Source organism: Rattus norvegicus, chromosome 1 (genome assembly GCF_036323735.1).
Source record: "Rattus norvegicus strain BN/NHsdMcwi chromosome 1, GRCr8, whole genome shotgun sequence".
NCBI classification, from domain to species: Eukaryota; Metazoa; Chordata; class Mammalia; order Rodentia; family Muridae; genus Rattus; species Rattus norvegicus.
The window spans coordinates 23,389,262-23,407,697 of NC_086019.1; the positions used below are offsets into that span (position 1 = coordinate 23,389,262).

The following is an 18,436-nucleotide window of genomic DNA, read 5'->3' on the forward strand; positions in this document are numbered from 1 at the left end:
TAGCTATCAAAGGTCTTTGTGTGGCTTTCCCTGTTAAAAGTCCTTCCCCAGAATTGAGGGCCCTGGAGGGGACAGGGACTCCACGGGAAGACCAACAGGGTCAACTCCCCTGCACCCTGGGGGGCTCTAGAGACTGAACCACCAACCAAAACACATATACAGGCTGAACCTGGGTCCCCTGCACATACATAACAGCTGTACAGCTCACTCTTCTTACGGGTCCCCAAAAATTGGAGCAGGGCCTATCCCAAAAGTTGTGGCCTGTACGTGGGATATGTTCTTCTAGTTGGGCTGCCTTGTCTGGCCTCAGTGGGGCAGGATGCACCTAGCCTTGACAGAGACTTGATGTGCCAGGATGGGGAGATACCTGGGGGGGGGTGGTCTTCCACTCACTCAGAGGAAAAGGGGAGGGGGTGACCAGAGGAGCAGTGATCAGGACGAAAGTGAATAAATAAATAAATAAATAAATAAATAAATAAATAAATAAATAAATAAATGTTTAAAGTCTTCCCCCATACTCCTCCTTCTAGGCAATCTCATATTTGGCTCAGAGATTATTCATCTTTCCTTTCAGCAGCTAATCAATAAATCTTTTTAAGCATAGTTGGATTGAGTCTATGGTCTTTTCCCAGGGGTCACAAACTCCATAACACACATATCTGGTAATACTCTTTTCTTAACAGTCTCCCGGAGTGGTGCTAGACATCACAAGGTGCCCCCATCCTGAGCCCACCACAAACACACCTACAAAGCCACAGTATTCAACTATGGGTCTCCATCCTGATTATTGAAAGAATCACTTCTGAAAACTGTGGTTGAATTAAGTGTCCTGCTGCTGGGGTATCCACCAGAGAAGATGGTTCAGACATGGGTTTAAGCCAATAGCAAGTCTTTTATTAGACAGCCGGCAACTACACTGCAGGTGTTCCGGATCCTAATATAACCCCGAAACTTTCTCAGAGTAAGCTTTTAAGCACACACACACACACACACACACACACACACACACACACACACACACACAACCATGTTCTGGGTTGGCATACCTCAGTTAACAGGAACAGTTAGGCAAAAGCCGGACTACGGGGGTTACAAAGCAAAGTTCATACCTGAGACCTTCCCAGGACTGTGTGGGCTTTGATGGATTAGGCCTTTGAGTTCTGCCATGCGTCTGTGTGTCTATGCGCTGACTCTTACAGCCTGGATGGTACTTCTGTCACAGAGTCAGTTGTGCTAAGTTTTGGGTACCTACTACACTCTGAGAGCCATAAATTTGATCTTGAATTTTGGAGGTAACAAATCATAGCAGGCCATAGCACCCCACTTGCTTTTTTATTTTATTGCTTGTTTCATGTGATTTGTCATTTCAGCAGCTTACGTTGTATCTTCTTATGCAGATCCCTGTTCTCTCTCATTGACAGCCCAGCGTTTTGCCAGGCTAATCCTGACAGCCCCCGATGAAGGGGATCATTGCACCTTCCCAGGTCCCTGTCCTAAGCGCGGAGGGTCCCTCTCAAACACCCTTCCATACAGTGCCATCACTAAGACAGGCAAAGGGGCTCCACCTCGGCTCCTCAGGCGACCATCTCTTGAGACCTGATGAGAGACAGATGACAAAGGGTTAACATCAGTGCAGAGCCAGTTTACAGCAATACCTTCCTTCAGAAAACTCCTGTCAAAACCAGGACTGGGTGGTATACAGCACACCAGATTTGATGGCAGAAGACTCAGCTTTATGACTTTGGTCTAATTGTAGAGGGGCGGGGTAACATTGCAGCAAATAATCTCTTTTAAGGAACCACTGCACCACTATGGCTAGCATTGTATCAGCTTCTCAACCCGCCCATGGAGTGAGCTCTCCCTGTGTAAGCAATGCTTACTGAGCACTTAACTCAAGGTCCTGTTCATGCTAGACAGAGTCTCTACTCTCGATCTATATTCCTAACTCTTTTTTTTTTTTTGGTTCTTTTTTTTCGGAGCTGGGGACCGAACCCAGGGCCTTGCGCTTCCTAGGCAAGCGCTCTACCACTGAGCTAAATCCCCAACCCCTATTCCTAACTCTTTAAAACGTATGTTTACTTTTTAAAATTTATTTATTGGTCTTATGTGTATCAATATTTGACCTGCATGTGTGTCTGTTTCATACATACATGCTTGTTGCCTCTGGAGGTCAGAAGAGGACGTTGAACACAGACCCACTAGAACTGGAGCTCCAGATCTGCATGAGCCACGGTGTAGGTATTAGGAATCAAACCCGGTTTCTCGACAAAACAACAAGTGCTCTAAATTCTCTTCGGATTAGTTTTTATTTTATGTATATGAATGTTTGCCTGCATATTTGCATTTGCATCATGTGCACACAGGGTCTGAGGAAGCCAGAAGAGGGCATCGGAGTCCCTAGACCAGGAGTTACAGACACAGTTGTAATGCCTGTCATGTATGTGCATGTGTGTGCGTGCTGGCCCATGCCTGGGTCCTTTGCAAGACTAGAAAGTGCTCTTGACTTTGACTGCTAAACCATTCCTTCAATGTGTGTGTGTGTGTGTGTGTGTGTGTGTGTGTGTGTGTGTGTGTGTGTGTGTTTTATTTATTTATTTGGTTTTTGAAATAGACTCTGTACATAGTCCTAACTGTCCTGGAACTAGCGACATAGACCAGACTGGTTACAAATTCACAGAGGTCCACATGCCTCAACCTTCAGTGTGCTGGCATTAAATTTTTATACTTGTATTTTGAGATTAAGTCTCACCCACTCATCAGTTTCAACTGGCCTCAGACTCACTTTGTAGCCCGTTGTAGGCCTTGAGCTTCTGACCATCTTACCTCAGTTGTCTATGTAGCTAGATTACAGGCTGCTCCCCCAGGCCCTGAGAGCTGCACTGAGTGGTGGACTGTTTAACTTGAGATTCTCCATTATATAAAAGATTATTAGCAATTCATATTCTAATTTTTAACTCCCCTAAGCTGGCAGTTTTGTAGAACAATGGACCCAATTTTGTCTCTCACAGAGACAGACAATTTGCATAAATTTGCATTTGTAGCCTGTTCTGTCTCAGGGCTAATGTGACCTCTAAACCTTCTGCCATACACTGGGCAATATTTCAACACTGCCCCCTTCCTCTCTTTGTTTCTTTCTTTCTTTGTTTCTTCTTTTTCTTCTTCTTGTTGGTTTTTGTTTCTTGGGTTTTTCCTTGGTTGTTGGGTTTGGTTTTTGGTTTTGGTTTGGGGATGAGTTTTTGTTTGTTGGTTTGTTTATTTAAGATAAAGTTTTCCCATGTAGCGCTGGCTGTCCTAGAACCAGGCTGACCTTGAACTCATAGAGTTCTGCCTCTGCCTCCCAAATGCTGGATTAAAGACATGAGCCACCACCGCCCAGCCCTTTATTTCAAAGATCCTTATTATGCTGGTCTGCTTCATGTATTCAAAAGAAATGTGTCCCCTTGAAGACCTCTTACTTCATAATATCTTTCCAGGGCAAGTTGACTCCCGCTTAGGACGATCTGTGGGAAAACATATTTCGTCCCAAAGGTGCCACTGAGAGAGAATTCTTCAAACTTTGTAAACGCTGACCCCACGGGTTCCCCACAAGTTCTCAAGTTGGTGGTTTGACACTTCAGCAATGTGCATATCTATGTAAAAGGAGGAAAAGAAAAAAGGAGTCATAACACAGTTTCAAAGAATAGTTTCCATGTAAGCAGTCACAACTTACTAAGTATTAAGTCAGATTTAATGGGGCAAGATAATTACACTTTTTTGTTTGTTTTTGTTTTTGAGGCAGGGTTTCTCTGTCCTGAAACTCACTCTGCAGACCTGCTTGGGCTCAGTTTCAGAGACCTACCTGCCATTGCCTCCCAAGCACTGAGATTAAAGGTGTGTGCCACTGGTCAAGAATTATGCTTTTAATGGAGGAAAAATGAATAGAATTTTAAAGGTCAGTGTTCTGCGTACTTCTAATGTAGGTTGTCTTGTAAGACATTCGCTTTGGTTAAATTTCTTTTAATCCAGGCACGCATCCTTGTGTGCACTGGGTAAGCAACATGAGGATGAATAGAAGTCTTAACTCCAACTTGCCTGCAGAAAACTCTTCAATCTGCCTCAGGCTTTTTACCTTGTAGCCAAGGAAAAGAATTTGTTCTGGCTAAAGTGAAACAACTTAAAGGTTCTGGGGCTGCAAACAAATCCACGATAAATACAACATTATACCAATGAGCTGAATTTAAGTCAATATTTAAGGAAGAGCTGTGATACCTGTGCTGATTATTTTATATTTTATTTGTCAGCTTGACACGCTAGGGTCTTCTGGGGAGGAATCTCAATTGAGGAAATGCTTCTGTCAGATTGTAGGCCCGTCTGTGGGGGCATTTTCTTGATTAATAATTATTGATGTGGGAGGGCCCTATAGGTGGTACCACCCTTGGACAGGTGATGTTGAGTTATATAAAATAACAGACCATGGGAAGCCATGGGGAACAAGCCAGCAAGCCACATTCCTCCATGGGCTCTGTTAGTGCCTGCCTTAAGTTCCTGCCTGGACTTCTCTCAGTGAAGGACTGTAAATCCTTCCCCACTAAATTATTTTTAGTCTTGGTCTTTCTTCACAGCAATAAAAGCAGTGAATTAGAAGAAAACGTAGCAATAAGGTATCCCAGCATTCTACCTGTAAGTAATACTGGCCTTCCACTGTATGGAGTCCGTCAAAGGCACCCAGGACATATGCCTCATCCATTCGGCTCTCAGACATCTTGTAAGTCAGGTGACAGCACAGGTCTTTTTGGCAAACTGTGTAATTGCCAGCACTTCCCATAAGCTTGGTGAAGCTGAATTCATCAAAATAAATTGTCCCCTGGAAGTCTGCCTGCTCCGATGAGAACGGCTTCACGGTCCTGGCATAAGCGCTCCAGTCAACTTCTGCAGGGAAGCCATGCTGGCGGGGCCGCGACCTCAACTCAGACAGCAGCAGCTGGCCGTTCTCTGTCTCCATGTCGTAGTAGTACACTCTGACGGCGTCGGGGCTGTAGATTCCACTCCCTGTGGCCAACATAACGAAACGCAAATGTTGCTTCCAATCTTTTTTCTTAAGATTTATTAATTTTATTTATACGAGTATAGTGTCGCTGTCTTCAGACACACCAGAAGAGGGCATTGGATCCCATTACAGATGGTTGTGAGCCACCATGTGGTTGCTGGGAATTGAACTCAGGACCTCTGGAAGAGCAATTAGTACTCTTAATCTCTGAGCCACCTCTCCAGCCCTGCTTCCAGACTTTTTATGGTGACAAAAGAGAACATTCTCATGGGAAATTAAACATAATTAGACATAATGTTATTAACACACAATGACTTTTTTTTAAAGATGTTGGTAATTCAGTTTGACTCTGCTTTCTGCATACGGTACTGAAATGATATTTTGAAGGGTTTTTTTTAATTTCCCCTTTTAAGTCAGTTGAACAATGGAATCAAAAATTCCCCCAAACATGGAGAATGATTTCTGCTCTCCAATGACCTAATTAATCTATTCGGGTTCAAAATTCATTTGCCATATTGAAAACCAGTCATGAGGGAAGTACTACCCTTAATGTGAATACTACCAAGAGTAAACTCTAAAACCAATTAAAACCAATTAAGCTTAGTAATTCCGTCCTCAAATTTCAATGCTACTAATAGGTGTTGGCTGGAACATTCCTAGCTTTGACCTTTTTTTTTCTTTTTTTTTTTTTTTTTTTTTTTTTTTGGTATCTTTGGTTGTGAGGCTAGCCTTTAATGGCTCCAGACTCTGCCACCACTTTTTTCCATTACCAGACCACTTTGTAACTTCAGTTTTTCTCACGAAGCCTAGAGATAATATTTGCTTCTTCTCCTTATCCTTAATAAAGCTCTTTAAGCAGAAGTCTGTGCTGCTAGCATAGGAAATGTTTGTAATCCCAGTACTTGGGAGGCTGAGGCAGGAGGATCATAAATTCTAAGCCTGTCTGAGCTGTATACCAAGATCCAGTCTCAAAAACGAAGCAATCGATTCCTGTCCTCAGGAAACAAACACATAAATAAGTAAATTACGTCAAAGCAGAAACTCAGAGTTATTAATTTTATGGGAGTGGCATTAGTCATAAAGCCATTAAGGAAAAGTTTGGCTTAAAAATCAACGGGGAGTTCTTTCCCAAGACCTTGCCACCTGATGGAGGACTGGCCAGAGTTACCTGTCATGTGCATTCTGGTGTTGTGGGTGTTTGCAGCAAGCACGTTGACCCCCATGGCTCTGGCCCACGCTGAATGGAATGGAACTGCTGAAAGCAGGGGCAGCGTGTTGTACCACGCCGTGGGCAGGAGAACACTGTCAACCCGGGAGTCCTTCACAACCATCACGGCTGGGTCATAAGAAAAAATGTCAAAGCAAGTGAAGACACCAAACTTCCCAAAGGGAGTGTCAAAGGTCACCAGCTCTGAATCCTTGGGGAAGTCAAACTGAATCTCTGGTTCAAAAAGATTGTACTGTCGAAGACAAGCAGAAAAGCAGAAAATTAGTATGAAAGAAATTTACCAGTAGCTACGGTCAGTACCCTAAATCTTATCTTCCGTGTATGTTGATGTGCATATGGTTTCATGACAATTTACAAACATCCTGCCTGTTATATGAACTATGAGTTTTCACGATAGGACATCAATCAAACACATTATGCTCAATCGTCGATGAACAAATGAAATCAAATGGTATCTAAGATGTGAATATTTATTTCTATCTTTGAAACTGCAGAATGAAAAATCTTTTACATTACCTTTTAAAAATTATTTATTTATTCATTCATTTATTTATTTGTTTAATCTATGTGAGTATGCTATAGCTGTCTTCAGACACACCAGAAGAGGACATCAGATCCCATTACAGATGGTCGTGACCCACCGTGTGGTTGCTGGGAATTGAACTCAGGACCTCTGGAAGAGCAGTCAGTGCTCTTAACCTCTGAGCCATCTCTCCAGCCCCCTACATTATTTTCAACTCTAGCTAAGTGTCTACGTGTAAGCATGTGCATGTGAACGTGGGTACCAATGGACTGACCGGAAGAGGGTCTCCGGTCCTCTGGAGCTACAGTTACAAGCAGTTGTGGGTGCCCAACAGGGTGCTTGGAATTTAACTAACATCCTGTGTCAGAGCAGCATGTGCTCTTGGCTGCTGAGCCGCTCTCAAGCCCACAGACAGGTTAAAGTCTTAAGTCTTATAATTTCCACTACGGAATCATTAAGTCTCGCTAATTACTAAGCTATAGTTTTTTCAGCCTGACTGTTGGTTCTACAGTGTGTGTATTATACTGATGACAGCCATGAAGGGACTGTGGCGGTTTGCATGTAAGTGGCCCCTGCAGGCTTAAAAGATAGGACACAATTAGGAGGGAGGAAGTGTGTCACTGGAGCAGGCTTTAAGGTCTCAGATGCTGAAGCCGGGCCCAGTGTCTCGCTGTCTCTTCCTGCAGCCTGCAGATTCAGATGAGGAACTCTTAGCTCCTTCTCCAGCAGCATGTCCGCCTGCAAGCTGTCATGCTTCGCACCACAAGAATGCCCTAAACCTCTGAACTGCATGCCAGTCTGATTAAATGTTTTCCTTTGAACTCCGAGTTGCTGTGGTCGTGGTGTCTCTTCACGGCAGCAAAACCCTAAGATGGGGACATTGAAGATCCCTGAAGTCTCACAGCAGTTTGTCCTCAGATTTTGTCACAACACCGTTATTCTTGTCAGGCAGCTGAGTGTGGTCTCTCCGGAATCCTGACTGCTTCACCCAGGCAGGAGCGGGACATTCGCTTGGCTGGTTTCCACTCGGTCTGATGTGTGTGCTGGTGCTGCCTGGCATCAGCCACCGCCCATCCCCCATTCCTGAGGCTCTCTGGCTCCTCCACTCACCTTCTTTGTGGCATCCTATACAGAACAGGGAATGGTCTATTCAGGACAGCCATGTGACCTCAATTGGATCAAGGAGTGAGGAGGCCATTTCGGGGTTTTCGAGTAACAGAAATGCATCTCTCTGTGAACTTTGTTCGTAATGATATGAACTTTGTGCTGTGCTCCTGTAGCCAAATGACTTCGGAATGGGCAGTTACTCTGAGCAAAAGCTGCTAGTAAGACCTAGAGGGGTGGATAGTATCTCTGAGAAATGGGCCGGTTGCTCCTGGAATGAGACCTACTTTCTGTGGGATAAGTATTCTTTTCAGCTACACACATGTGGATATTTCCCTCCATTTTAAAGATTTATTTATATTTATTATATAAGTACACTGTATCTGTCCTCACAGGGCATCAGATCTCATTCATTACAGATGGTTGTGAGCCACCATGTGTTTGCTGGGATTTGAACTCAGGACCTCTGGAAGAGCAGTCAGTGCTCTTAACCACTGAGCCTGCCCTCCTTAAGATCCACTTTCTGTTGGAATTTTATTTCATAGTAATCAGAAAGCCACGTTGCAGTAAACAGTAACATAGTATTAAATAGTAACATTGTGTACCCCCAGATCCTCTGCTACTAACTCAAAGACAGAACAGCGTTTCTCCTTTCCCAATGGATATTCAGTCTTTGTAAGGCTATGATCCTGTCTGTTTAAACATTTTGCTACATTTTACTTTATGATTGATTTGCACAGATAATCCTGAACTAGTATACAAAGAAATGAAATTACCTTTTCATCTAGAAATGGTAATAGTTATGAAATTTTCTGTAACAGTTATATCTTCAATATTTAGCAAACAAATATATATTTTCATCACAAACAACAGGAAAAAAATAACAAGTTTAATGAAGGCACAGGTAATCCTTACCTTATGGTAGCGGGCTGTTAGCCTACCCTCAGAATCGAAGACCACGTTGGTATTATATTGGTAACGGCCATCCCGGGGACACTGAGGATCAGTAGTATTACATGGCTTCTTGTCCCCAATATTTGCCACAATATAGATAGAGTTCTCCTTGGCGAGGCAGCTGAGTCTCTCCTGGACTGGTGTGAAGCCAAACCTAATCCAAAAGATGTTGCCCCAAGCTGATGACATGACGGCGACTTCCAAATTATCACAGTGATCCTATACTTTGCCATTTCCTATAACGCAACAGCTCCAGTTCAAGAATCAGCAGAAAAGACTTTAAAACTCACAAGCCGGCTGGAGAGATGGCTCAGTGAAGCACTTGCCTTGTACGTGTGAGGACCCAAGCTCAGATCCCATAACCCATACAAATGCCAGGCACAGCACTATGCACCTATAATCACAGGATTGAGAAGCTTAGAGTCTACTTGCCTGCCTTATGTGACAGGGCTCCAGGGTGACAAGAGACTCTACGTCAAACAGGAGTGCCACGTCATTGTCTTTGTGATCACTAGTGTCTTCTACTGTGCCAGAATCCAGGACAAAAGCCTAGAGAAGGCTGAAGAGAAAACAATACTGTGTCTTAAAATGGGGAGAGAAGCTATGCGGGGATTTGAAATTTAGCGAACTCCTCTATGAGAAGGGCCTGGTCTTCAACCACAGCTAGAATATTACAGATTTACCGCTGTAAACTGTGGTCAGAAACAAAGTAGCAAGTGGCAGAAAACAGGTGGTCCTCTGCATAGTCATGGGGAACATGTACAGTGGGAAGGTAAACAAATATACACAGGCCTGGCTTCGTTTCCTCATACAAAGGAAACGTGATATGCAGCCTCCTGTCTGTCTTACAGGGTTCTCGGGGAGAAAGTACACAACGTGAAATTGTCTTTATATTTATCGCACACTAAGAAAGGAAACAGTGAGGTAACCTGTGGCTTCAAATATTTGAACATCTCTCCCGTGAGAGATTTGTGTTATGAATAAAAAGGTACTCAGTGAGACAGATCAAAGGCCAATGTTATAAAGAGGAAGATTTTGCAGAAAGTCAGACAACAGATGCTACAAAGCAGACTGGTTTTCATGAATAAATATGCTTGTTGGTTATTATAATTTTCAGTATAGCATAGTATAGTGGTAACAGGTCTACTTGGATATCATGGCTGAATGCAAATGACTCTGTGATGTGTATGTACGAGTATGTTCATGGTTGCACTTGTGGGTGTGGGTGAAATCAGATGACAACCCTGAGTGTCATTTCTTAGTTCCTTCCCCTGTCCCTGCTGCCTCTCACACAACATCTCTTATTGGCCCTGGACTTCACCAAGTAAAGCTAGACTGGTTGGCCAGCAAACACTAGGGATCTGAATGTCTCTGCCTCCTAACTTGCCACCACCAAGATTTCATGTGTATTTTTGCTCTCAGTTGTTTGCATAGGTTCTGGGGATCAAACTCAGGGCCCCACACTTTCTAGGCAAGCACTTTATGGACTGAGCCCTCTCCGCAGCTTTCAGGTGGCTTTAATTCCACTTACCCTAATTAGTAATTGCACAGCTTTTCTCCTGCTTTCTCCCTTTCTTCTTATGGGTAATGCACAAATAGTGACCCTTGCTGTTGTAAGTAAACAATTGGATATGCCCAGCACACCAGATACAGCTCCTGGGATTCAACAAAATCACAATGAATACCTAACAAGCCTGCGGGTTTCTGCAATTCTGAGAAGACAAGCAGAATAGTGATAGCACATGTGTGTACACATGTGTTCATACATGTGTAAGTGCACATACATGGGCAAGTGCATGTGAGTATCTAGGTGGAGGCTGAAAGTTGATGCGTCCTGCCTATATTCATTCTCAGTCTGTTCGTCAAGACAGGGTCTTTCACTAAACAGTTTGCCAACTCCTGTTTGTGTGAATAGCTAAGTTTCCCTGAGAATTCCCCATCTCTCCCTCCAAAGTACCAGACTACAGAAGGCCCCTCTGCCTGTCTGGCTTTTATGTGGGTTCCGGGGATCTGGTATCACATTTAATTGGCAAGTGCTTTATCCACTGAGCCACCTCCCCAACAGCTCCATGTTGTTTCTTTGCTTTGTTTTAGGTGGAGTCTTGCTGGGTAGCTCAGGCCGCCTTGAAGCTTAAGAAGCAATTCCTTCCACATTTTTTCTGAGTGCTGGGATTACAGTCATGACCCAGTTGATTTCCTCCTTTTTGTTCTACAGAGCTGAATGTTCACCATTGGAATAATTCGGTGTGAGAATTTCATGAGCCACTTGCCTTCCCAACTTAATAGAATTCAAGTAGGCATAACCATCAAATTTACAGACACCTTCTCCTAGGAGAGTCATCTCATCGAGTGACCTCATCGAGTGAGGTATGTTTTAATCCAAGCACTAGAATGACAGCAAGTAATGACTGCCTTCCGTGCTGGGAAAAGCTTTCAGGAAGAAGACACTGAGTCGCTATCCTATGCTTCCTGTACACACAGATCATAAACGTTGAGAAAATATTTTCCCAGAGGTAGAAGCCTCAAGGTGAGGCTTGACTCAAATAGCAGAGTTTGAGTATGAGGGCATTGGACTTACCTTCCAGCTGGCTTCAGGCAGTCAGAATCACTTTTAAAAGCTCCTCCTTGGAGCACTGCTTCTCAAGTATCCTAACGCTGTGACCCTTTAATACAGTTCCTTGTGCTGTTGTGACCCCACCATAAAATTATTTTTGTTGCTACTTCATAGCTGTAACTTTGCTAATGTTATGAATCGTGATGCAAATGCGGTGTTTTCCAACGGTCTTAGGTGACCCCTGTGAAAGGGTTCGACCCAATGGGGTCAAAACCCACAGACTGAGAACCACTGCCTTGAAGGCCATGCATGAGAATCTGAGCAGGTACATGTAGATATAAAAGTAGCAATTGAAAGCAGTTTTAAAACTTCCCTACTTAGCAAAAAAAAATCACCTGCGAACTATGCTAAAAGGTAAGTAGTTACACCTAAAATAATCTATTTCATTTTCTTTCAAAATTACAAATATAATTACGTAATTAAATATATATTTTAAGAAAGTTATGCCTAAACCACAGTTATTAATAATTTCTAAAATCTCTATAAGGACAAGAGTTCACAGACGTTTGTTTATATTCGGTTTCTTCTATCAAAAAGAAGTCGTCCTGGCCTGGGATGTTAAAGCGGACAGTACAGGGTGAGGGGTCACACACACCATTTCATTTGACATTCTTGTCTATTCTGTCACGGAAATAAAGATGGGATTTCATTGCCCTTTATTAAGATAAAGAGAGAAACATTTGTGCCGTGTACGCCATCCACTCAGCTGAAAGGCAGTAAGATGTGGACTCAGAGAGAAAGCTTCCTGTTCCCAGCCTCCAGCAATTGCCTTGCACCTTACTGAGTCCTGTGGAACCATGGTGACAGCACAGTGGGAGGAGCACAGGCTCTTCAAGGGGTAGCTTCCGAACTGTTTGCACGGTTTTCCCCACGTCGCCTGTGGGCTCTGCCCTACGAATCCACTCACAAGCATTGCCAGTGTCTTCCTATAGACTGCTAGGCGGGGTGGTATATTTTATCTAAAAGCTGTCTTTAAATTCTCAGCAGCCTCCAGTAGGACTTCCTTCAGCAGTGGTGTTCCCCACCCCCTTCTGGCTCTCTTCTCTCTTTCCCACTACCCCTGCCTGCCTGTCTTTGTCTGTTTCTCTGCCTCTGTGTCTCTGTGTCTCTTTGTCTCTATTGCCATCGCCTGTCTGTCTATATCCCTGTCCTATTAGCCAATTCTGTAAGTAGTTGTTTTAGTGTGTCTCTTGACCTTAGAAACAGTGACTTTAAAAGAAAAAGAAAAGAAAAAGAAACACGGGCTCATTAATCTTTTCAATTAATCTTAGGAAGGCCCCTGGGTGAACCCACTGACTTGTATTTGAGAGCACTGGTTCCAGAAATAACACTCTCACTTGGCTGAAACTTAGTTAAGCATACTTGTTGAAAACAGTTCACGTGCTAGCTCTTAAAGAGAACTGTGGTGGTAATGAATCAAGCATTCTTATCCAAAGACATTCACCAGATGAAGGCACACTAAGTAGCAGACATTGTGAAGCATTAGGCTAGTGCCAGAAAAAGCAACACGCCAAGCCTGGTGACATTACGGCTCTATGTCATCATTAACTCTGTTGAAAAAGTCATTTCCTCTTTGGCACGAAGTTACCTCTTAGGGTCTCTACAGGGAATCCAGTTCACTTCGGGGTCTGGTATATCCTCTAGGTAGGGGTAAATAGTCTCCCTGGTGAAGATCCAGCCATAGATCCCATCTTCTGGGGTCACAATGATATGGGCGCCCTGCTCAAAACAGGCATTTTTAAATGCATCGTTTTAAATGTACATTCCTGTCTAGTTGCAAATCTATATCCCATCTCAGACGTGAACAAAGAGTGTTACCTGTCTGGCCGCCAACTTGATTGCATTCTCCAAAATGTCTATGTTCTTGTTTATCAGGAGCAAAGCCTCTTCGTTGGAAACAGGACTTTCTGTTTTGTTTGGCAATATAACAGCATGCTCGTATACAGCAGCAATAAAAGTGTCCATTGCACCCACAGCCTGGGCAAAGAGGACAAAACTCACTACACATTGAGGAAAATATAAGGAAACCATAGTTAAAATATAGTGAGCCCTGAAGATCAGAAGGTTCTTCTACTGTCTATCAGCGGGGAAATATTCAGACTCAAGCCCCGACGACGGCCAGCTGCATTCATTGCCCTGTGAATATATTATGCAATATGGCATTGAGGAAAGGCTTATGCAAGATTGGCAGGCAGAGGCACAGAATTACATAGTCGTGAGTTTGCAGCAACTGTTGACATTGCTCAGAGGCCAACTCATCTGTAAAAGGGGAGTTACTGAACCAACCAGTTAAGTCCATACAAAACACACTGGTCAAGTTCTTATTTTGTGTATTTTTAAATGAAAGGTATTTTACTAGTGCACCAACATTCCCATTAGTAGGGTCAATTCTGGGGTGTTCTGGAAGACAGATATCACATCAGCAATGTGTTGAGAATTAATACTCACGGCTGTTAACACTCTAAGAAAAGCCCGAAGGTTTTGTTTTTGACAGATTTGTTTTGTTTTGTTTGTAGGGGTGTTTTGCCTCTCTGTGTGTATCTGAACCAGGTCCATGCTGATCAGGTCAGCCGAGGAAGGTCAGAGGAAGATATTAGATCCCCCTGGGATTGGAATTTCAAGGGTTTATGTGCCACCACAAGGATATTGAGAAACAAATCCAGGTCCTCTGTAAAAACAAGTGTTCTTAACTACTAAGCCATTTCTCCAGGCTTCCCATTCTTTTTCTCTCATTTGAGAATTTCATATAGGTCTGTAATGTGTTTTAGTCAAACCAGCAAATCCATTCTCACACCTCTCTCTTTCTCTCTCTCTCTCTCTCTCTCTCTCTCTCTCTCTCTCTCTCTCTCTCTCTCTCTCTCTCTCTCTCTCTTCCTAACCCCAAATGAGTGTGTGCTTAGTGATACAGGACTGTGGCTAGCCTTTCAGCTTTTCCACACTTGGTACTTGGTGGTGGAAGAGGGAGTCTCTAGGACTTACCAGAGACCTGGGATGGTGGGGAAGCCCCAGGAGGTCTATGGGGACAACTCTAGCTGAGACTCCTAGAAGTGAGGACATGGCCACTTCCTGTAGCCAAGCAGGACTCCCAGTGGAGGGATAAGGGCAGCAACCCGACCTTAAAACCTTCGACACAAAATGTGTCCTGTCTACAAGATGTTCAGGAACAAAGATGTCATGGAGACTGAAGGAATGGCCAACAAATGACTGCCCCAAATTGAAACCCATCCCTTGGACAAGAATCGGTCCTTGACACTATTAATGATGCTGTGCTTTGCTTGCAGACAGAAGCCTCGAATAACTGTCCTCTGAGAGGCTCCACCCAGCAGCCAATGGAAAGAGATACAGAGACTCTCACCCAAACACAGATGGAGCTTGGGAAGTTTCACAGAGGAATTGGGGGAAGGATTGAGGGATCTGAAGAGGACAGGGACTTCACAGGACAACCAACAGAGTCAACTAACCTGGACCCTTAGGGGCTCCCAGAGATTGAATCACCAACCAAAGAGCAAACACAGGCTTGACCTAGGCTCCTGCACATGTGTAGCAGATGAGCATCTTGATCTTTATGCAGGTCCTGCAACAGAAGACGGTGCTGTCTCTAACTCTGTTGCCTGCCCGCCTGCCTATGGATCCTGTTCTCCTAACTGGGCTGCCTTGTCTGGCCTCAGTGGGAGAGGATGCACTAGTCCTGCAGTGACTTGATGTACAGGAGGCAGGGTGGGGGTGGGGGTGGGCAATACCCAGAGAGGAACTCCCCCTTCTCAAAGGAGGGAGGGATGGGGAGAGGATCTGCATGAGGAAGTACTAGGAGGAGAGAGACGGGGGCTGATGTTGGGATGAAAAGTGAATAAATGAATAAACTTAAGAAATAAAATAAAATTTAACTGACTAAAGAAAGAAAAACAGAAAGAAAAAAGCCTCACCCTTCTTTCCCCTCCCCACACACCCCCCCACCCTCAGCAGCTACCAATTTGCATGTTCTGTGCTGGAGGGAGACTTCAGAAGCTTCTCCTCCATCCAGGCTGGATTTTAGGCAGCTTGATCTAGAGTGGGTCTTGTGCAGAAAGTCTATAGGCTCTGAGTTCGTGTGTGCCATGGTCCTTTCCTGTCCAGCCAATGCAAATGTCTGTAGATGCTCACTATTTCTGGCTTTTACATTCTTTCCATTTTCTCTTCCACGATCATCTCTGATCCCTGGGGAGGTGAGTGATTTAGATGTGACGTTTAGAGACGAGAATTCCACTTTGTCTTATTCTCTGTGTGTTATGGGTCTCTGTGTTAATCACGGTAAAGGAAGGAGGAGGAGGAGAAGGAGAAGGACAGGGAGAAGAAGAGGAAGAGGAAGAAGAGGGGAGGGGAGGGAAAGGGAGAGGAAGAAGAGGGGAAGAGGAAGAAGAGGGAGAGGGAGAAGCTTCTCTGATGAAGGTTGAGAGATGTACTAATCCACATGTATAAAGATAAGATCTTACTACGTCCATTTAGAAGAATAATAGTATTAAGCTCTTTTACCGGGGACATAGTCCATTATGGGGTTTTGTATGAGAAAGGCCCCCATAAGCTCATGTAAATAGCTGGTCCCAGTTAGTGGTGGTGCTTGGGTAGGTTTTTGAGTATGGCCTTGTTGGAGGAAGTATAGTCACGCCACCGTTTCTAGTTTGTGCTCTCTTCTTCGTGTTTAAATGTCAAGATGTGAGCCCTCAGCAACCACTTCCTGCCACTCTGTCTGCTGTTTGCTACCATGCTTCCCCGTCATGATGGGCTTTCATCCCTCTGCTATCACAAGGTGTATAAACCAGTCCTTAAGTTTTATAAACCATCTGGGTCAAAACGTTTTATCCCAGCAATAGAAAAATTACTATTGCATCAGCCATGAAAGTTAAATCCAGTTAACAGTACCAGGCATGCGTTCTGTCTTCTGAAGCAGGCTTTAAATCCAGTCCAGGAAGTGTTTGGTTGCTCCTATAACACCCATACCATTATTTTACCAATGGCACATCTTGCCAGGCCAATCCCTGCTATGGTTCACAGGGTTCACGGCTGAGTAACGCCGTTAAATACTTTTCTCTTTCTATAGCATAATAGAACCTTCGTCACAATGAAATCTAGCCAATTAGAGGCAAAGCAACTAGGGCAGTGCCAGCCTAATTGCCCCGTGTCCCATGACTTAAGTATATGGTGGTGTCTTGCCATCAAGTTCTGGAAGGCAGCTAAGAGCTACCCCCACTGACCAACACTCACAAAGAGGTAACCCATACTTAGAAATGAGCTTTCGCTGGATAATCTATGATGTCTGGGAAGCATCGTCCCCTATTATAGGGTAACTCCATTCAAATCCGTTTACATATGAGAAGCTCCAGTTCTGATTGCGTTTACAAAATGCCAATAGGAAACAGTGACTGCGTTGGGCTCACACATATATAGAAAGGTTGGGCTGCCCCGTTCCTGAAAGATGCTGAGGAACAAACAGGCCAAGTTTTGCATCATTGGAAGACAGAACAATGGCTGTTTCTCTTAAAGCATCTACCCAATATAATAGTCTAAAACACTTGAAATTTAGCAGGATACCTCATACATCTTAGATTTTGGCACAGTCATGGATGACAAGTACACTTGGATTGAACGTCTAGGTATCTCTGGTATGAGGCTAGTTCTCAGGAAGTTTCATGCAGAAAGCTGAGGATCCAGGACTTCTGCATCAAGGAATGTCTTCATCGTTATAAAATTGGCTGACTTCAGTAAAGTCCTCTCCTATTCCATGACCTCAAAGTCACCTTCAGGATGTCATTTCTTTGTGTCTTTAAACAAGAGACTTAGTTTAAAGCTATTACGTATGCATGCTAGTAACACCCTCATTCCAGCTATTGACTTGAGTCACCACTGTAATCCTGCTGCCCTCCATTCCTTGCATCCAATTCATAATATTTCTCTCTAACACCCCTTCCTGATTCATTCTGATAAGTCAACCACCGGTCTCCTACTTCTCACTCTAGAGACTATCGTTCATTCTTCATATATCAACGAAAAATTTCACTCCAAAATACAGCTCTTGTTATGCCCCTCAGACTTCAAAAACAGCGTTTCTCAGTGATTTCAAGCATCGTTTCCACAGATGTGCCATTTCACTCAATTTACAATGCTATCAAGAAATGCCAAGGAGTTTATAATCAATAGAAATTTCTTTCTCATGGTTCCGGAGGCGGGGAAGTCTGAGATCAAGGTGGCAGAAGATCTCAATTTTTGTGAGACTCTGCTCGCTGATTTTACGGACACCATTGCCTCGCCTTGTGCTTGTCTGATGGAAGGGATCAGGGAGCTCTCCGAGGTCTCTACCCTGACAACTCCACTTTCACCATCACAATAAAGCCCCACTCCACATACAATCACCTTGACTGATAAGATTCTACTTAAGAAGTCAAGGAGCAGACAACTTTCAGTTCCCTCCATGCTCCATGATCCATGAGGAATAAGTAAGATATCTTGATATTTCAAGATATTCAGGTAAACATTTTTTGAGTTACAAAATAATTGTCATGTTTATTAGAAAAAAATCCTTAGAAGTCTTTATTAAACTTACAGACCGTGGAGTTTAGGATGGGGCAACCTCAATACTCTCTATCACTGTCAGAAAAATACTAAGGACTTCGGGAAATAACGTGGTGGGTAAAGTTCCACACACATTAGCCTAAGGGACTTGAGTTTTGACGTTCAAAACCCATGTGATGCTGCATGCTATGACATGGACCTGGAACCTCCCACTCCTGTGAAACACACACAAACATGCACGCACACATGCACACACATACAAACACCACATTTTCTCACATTTTTCAATTAGTAAATCATGAATGGTACATAATTAACACAAAAATCATAAGATAATAACATGATCGAAACTTGGGGAATGCTGACTTTTTCATCTTCTACAAAATAATGTTCTAAATTAATTTCTACAGCTTCCTTAACATATGCTCTGTTCCAGGACATCAT

At 43.6% G+C, this 18,436-nt stretch overlaps 1 protein-coding gene across 1 annotated transcript; it reads right to left on the minus strand.

Moving 5' to 3' along the window:
• Nucleotides 1–1,334: 1,334 nt before the first annotated feature.
• Vnn3 (vanin 3) lies at nucleotides 1,335–13,597 on the minus strand. Its single transcript, NM_001109136.1, has 7 exons — nucleotides 13,268–13,597; nucleotides 13,038–13,168; nucleotides 8,797–8,989; nucleotides 6,195–6,486; nucleotides 4,658–5,028; nucleotides 3,456–3,629; nucleotides 1,335–1,596 (listed from the first exon to the last, which is right to left on the minus strand). The coding sequence occupies exons 1-7, from the start codon at nucleotides 13,478–13,480 to the stop codon at nucleotides 1,468–1,470; spliced, it is 1,503 nt and encodes a 500-aa protein (NP_001102606.1). The 5' UTR covers nucleotides 13,481–13,597; the 3' UTR covers nucleotides 1,335–1,467.
• Nucleotides 13,598–18,436: the final 4,839 nt, after the last annotated feature.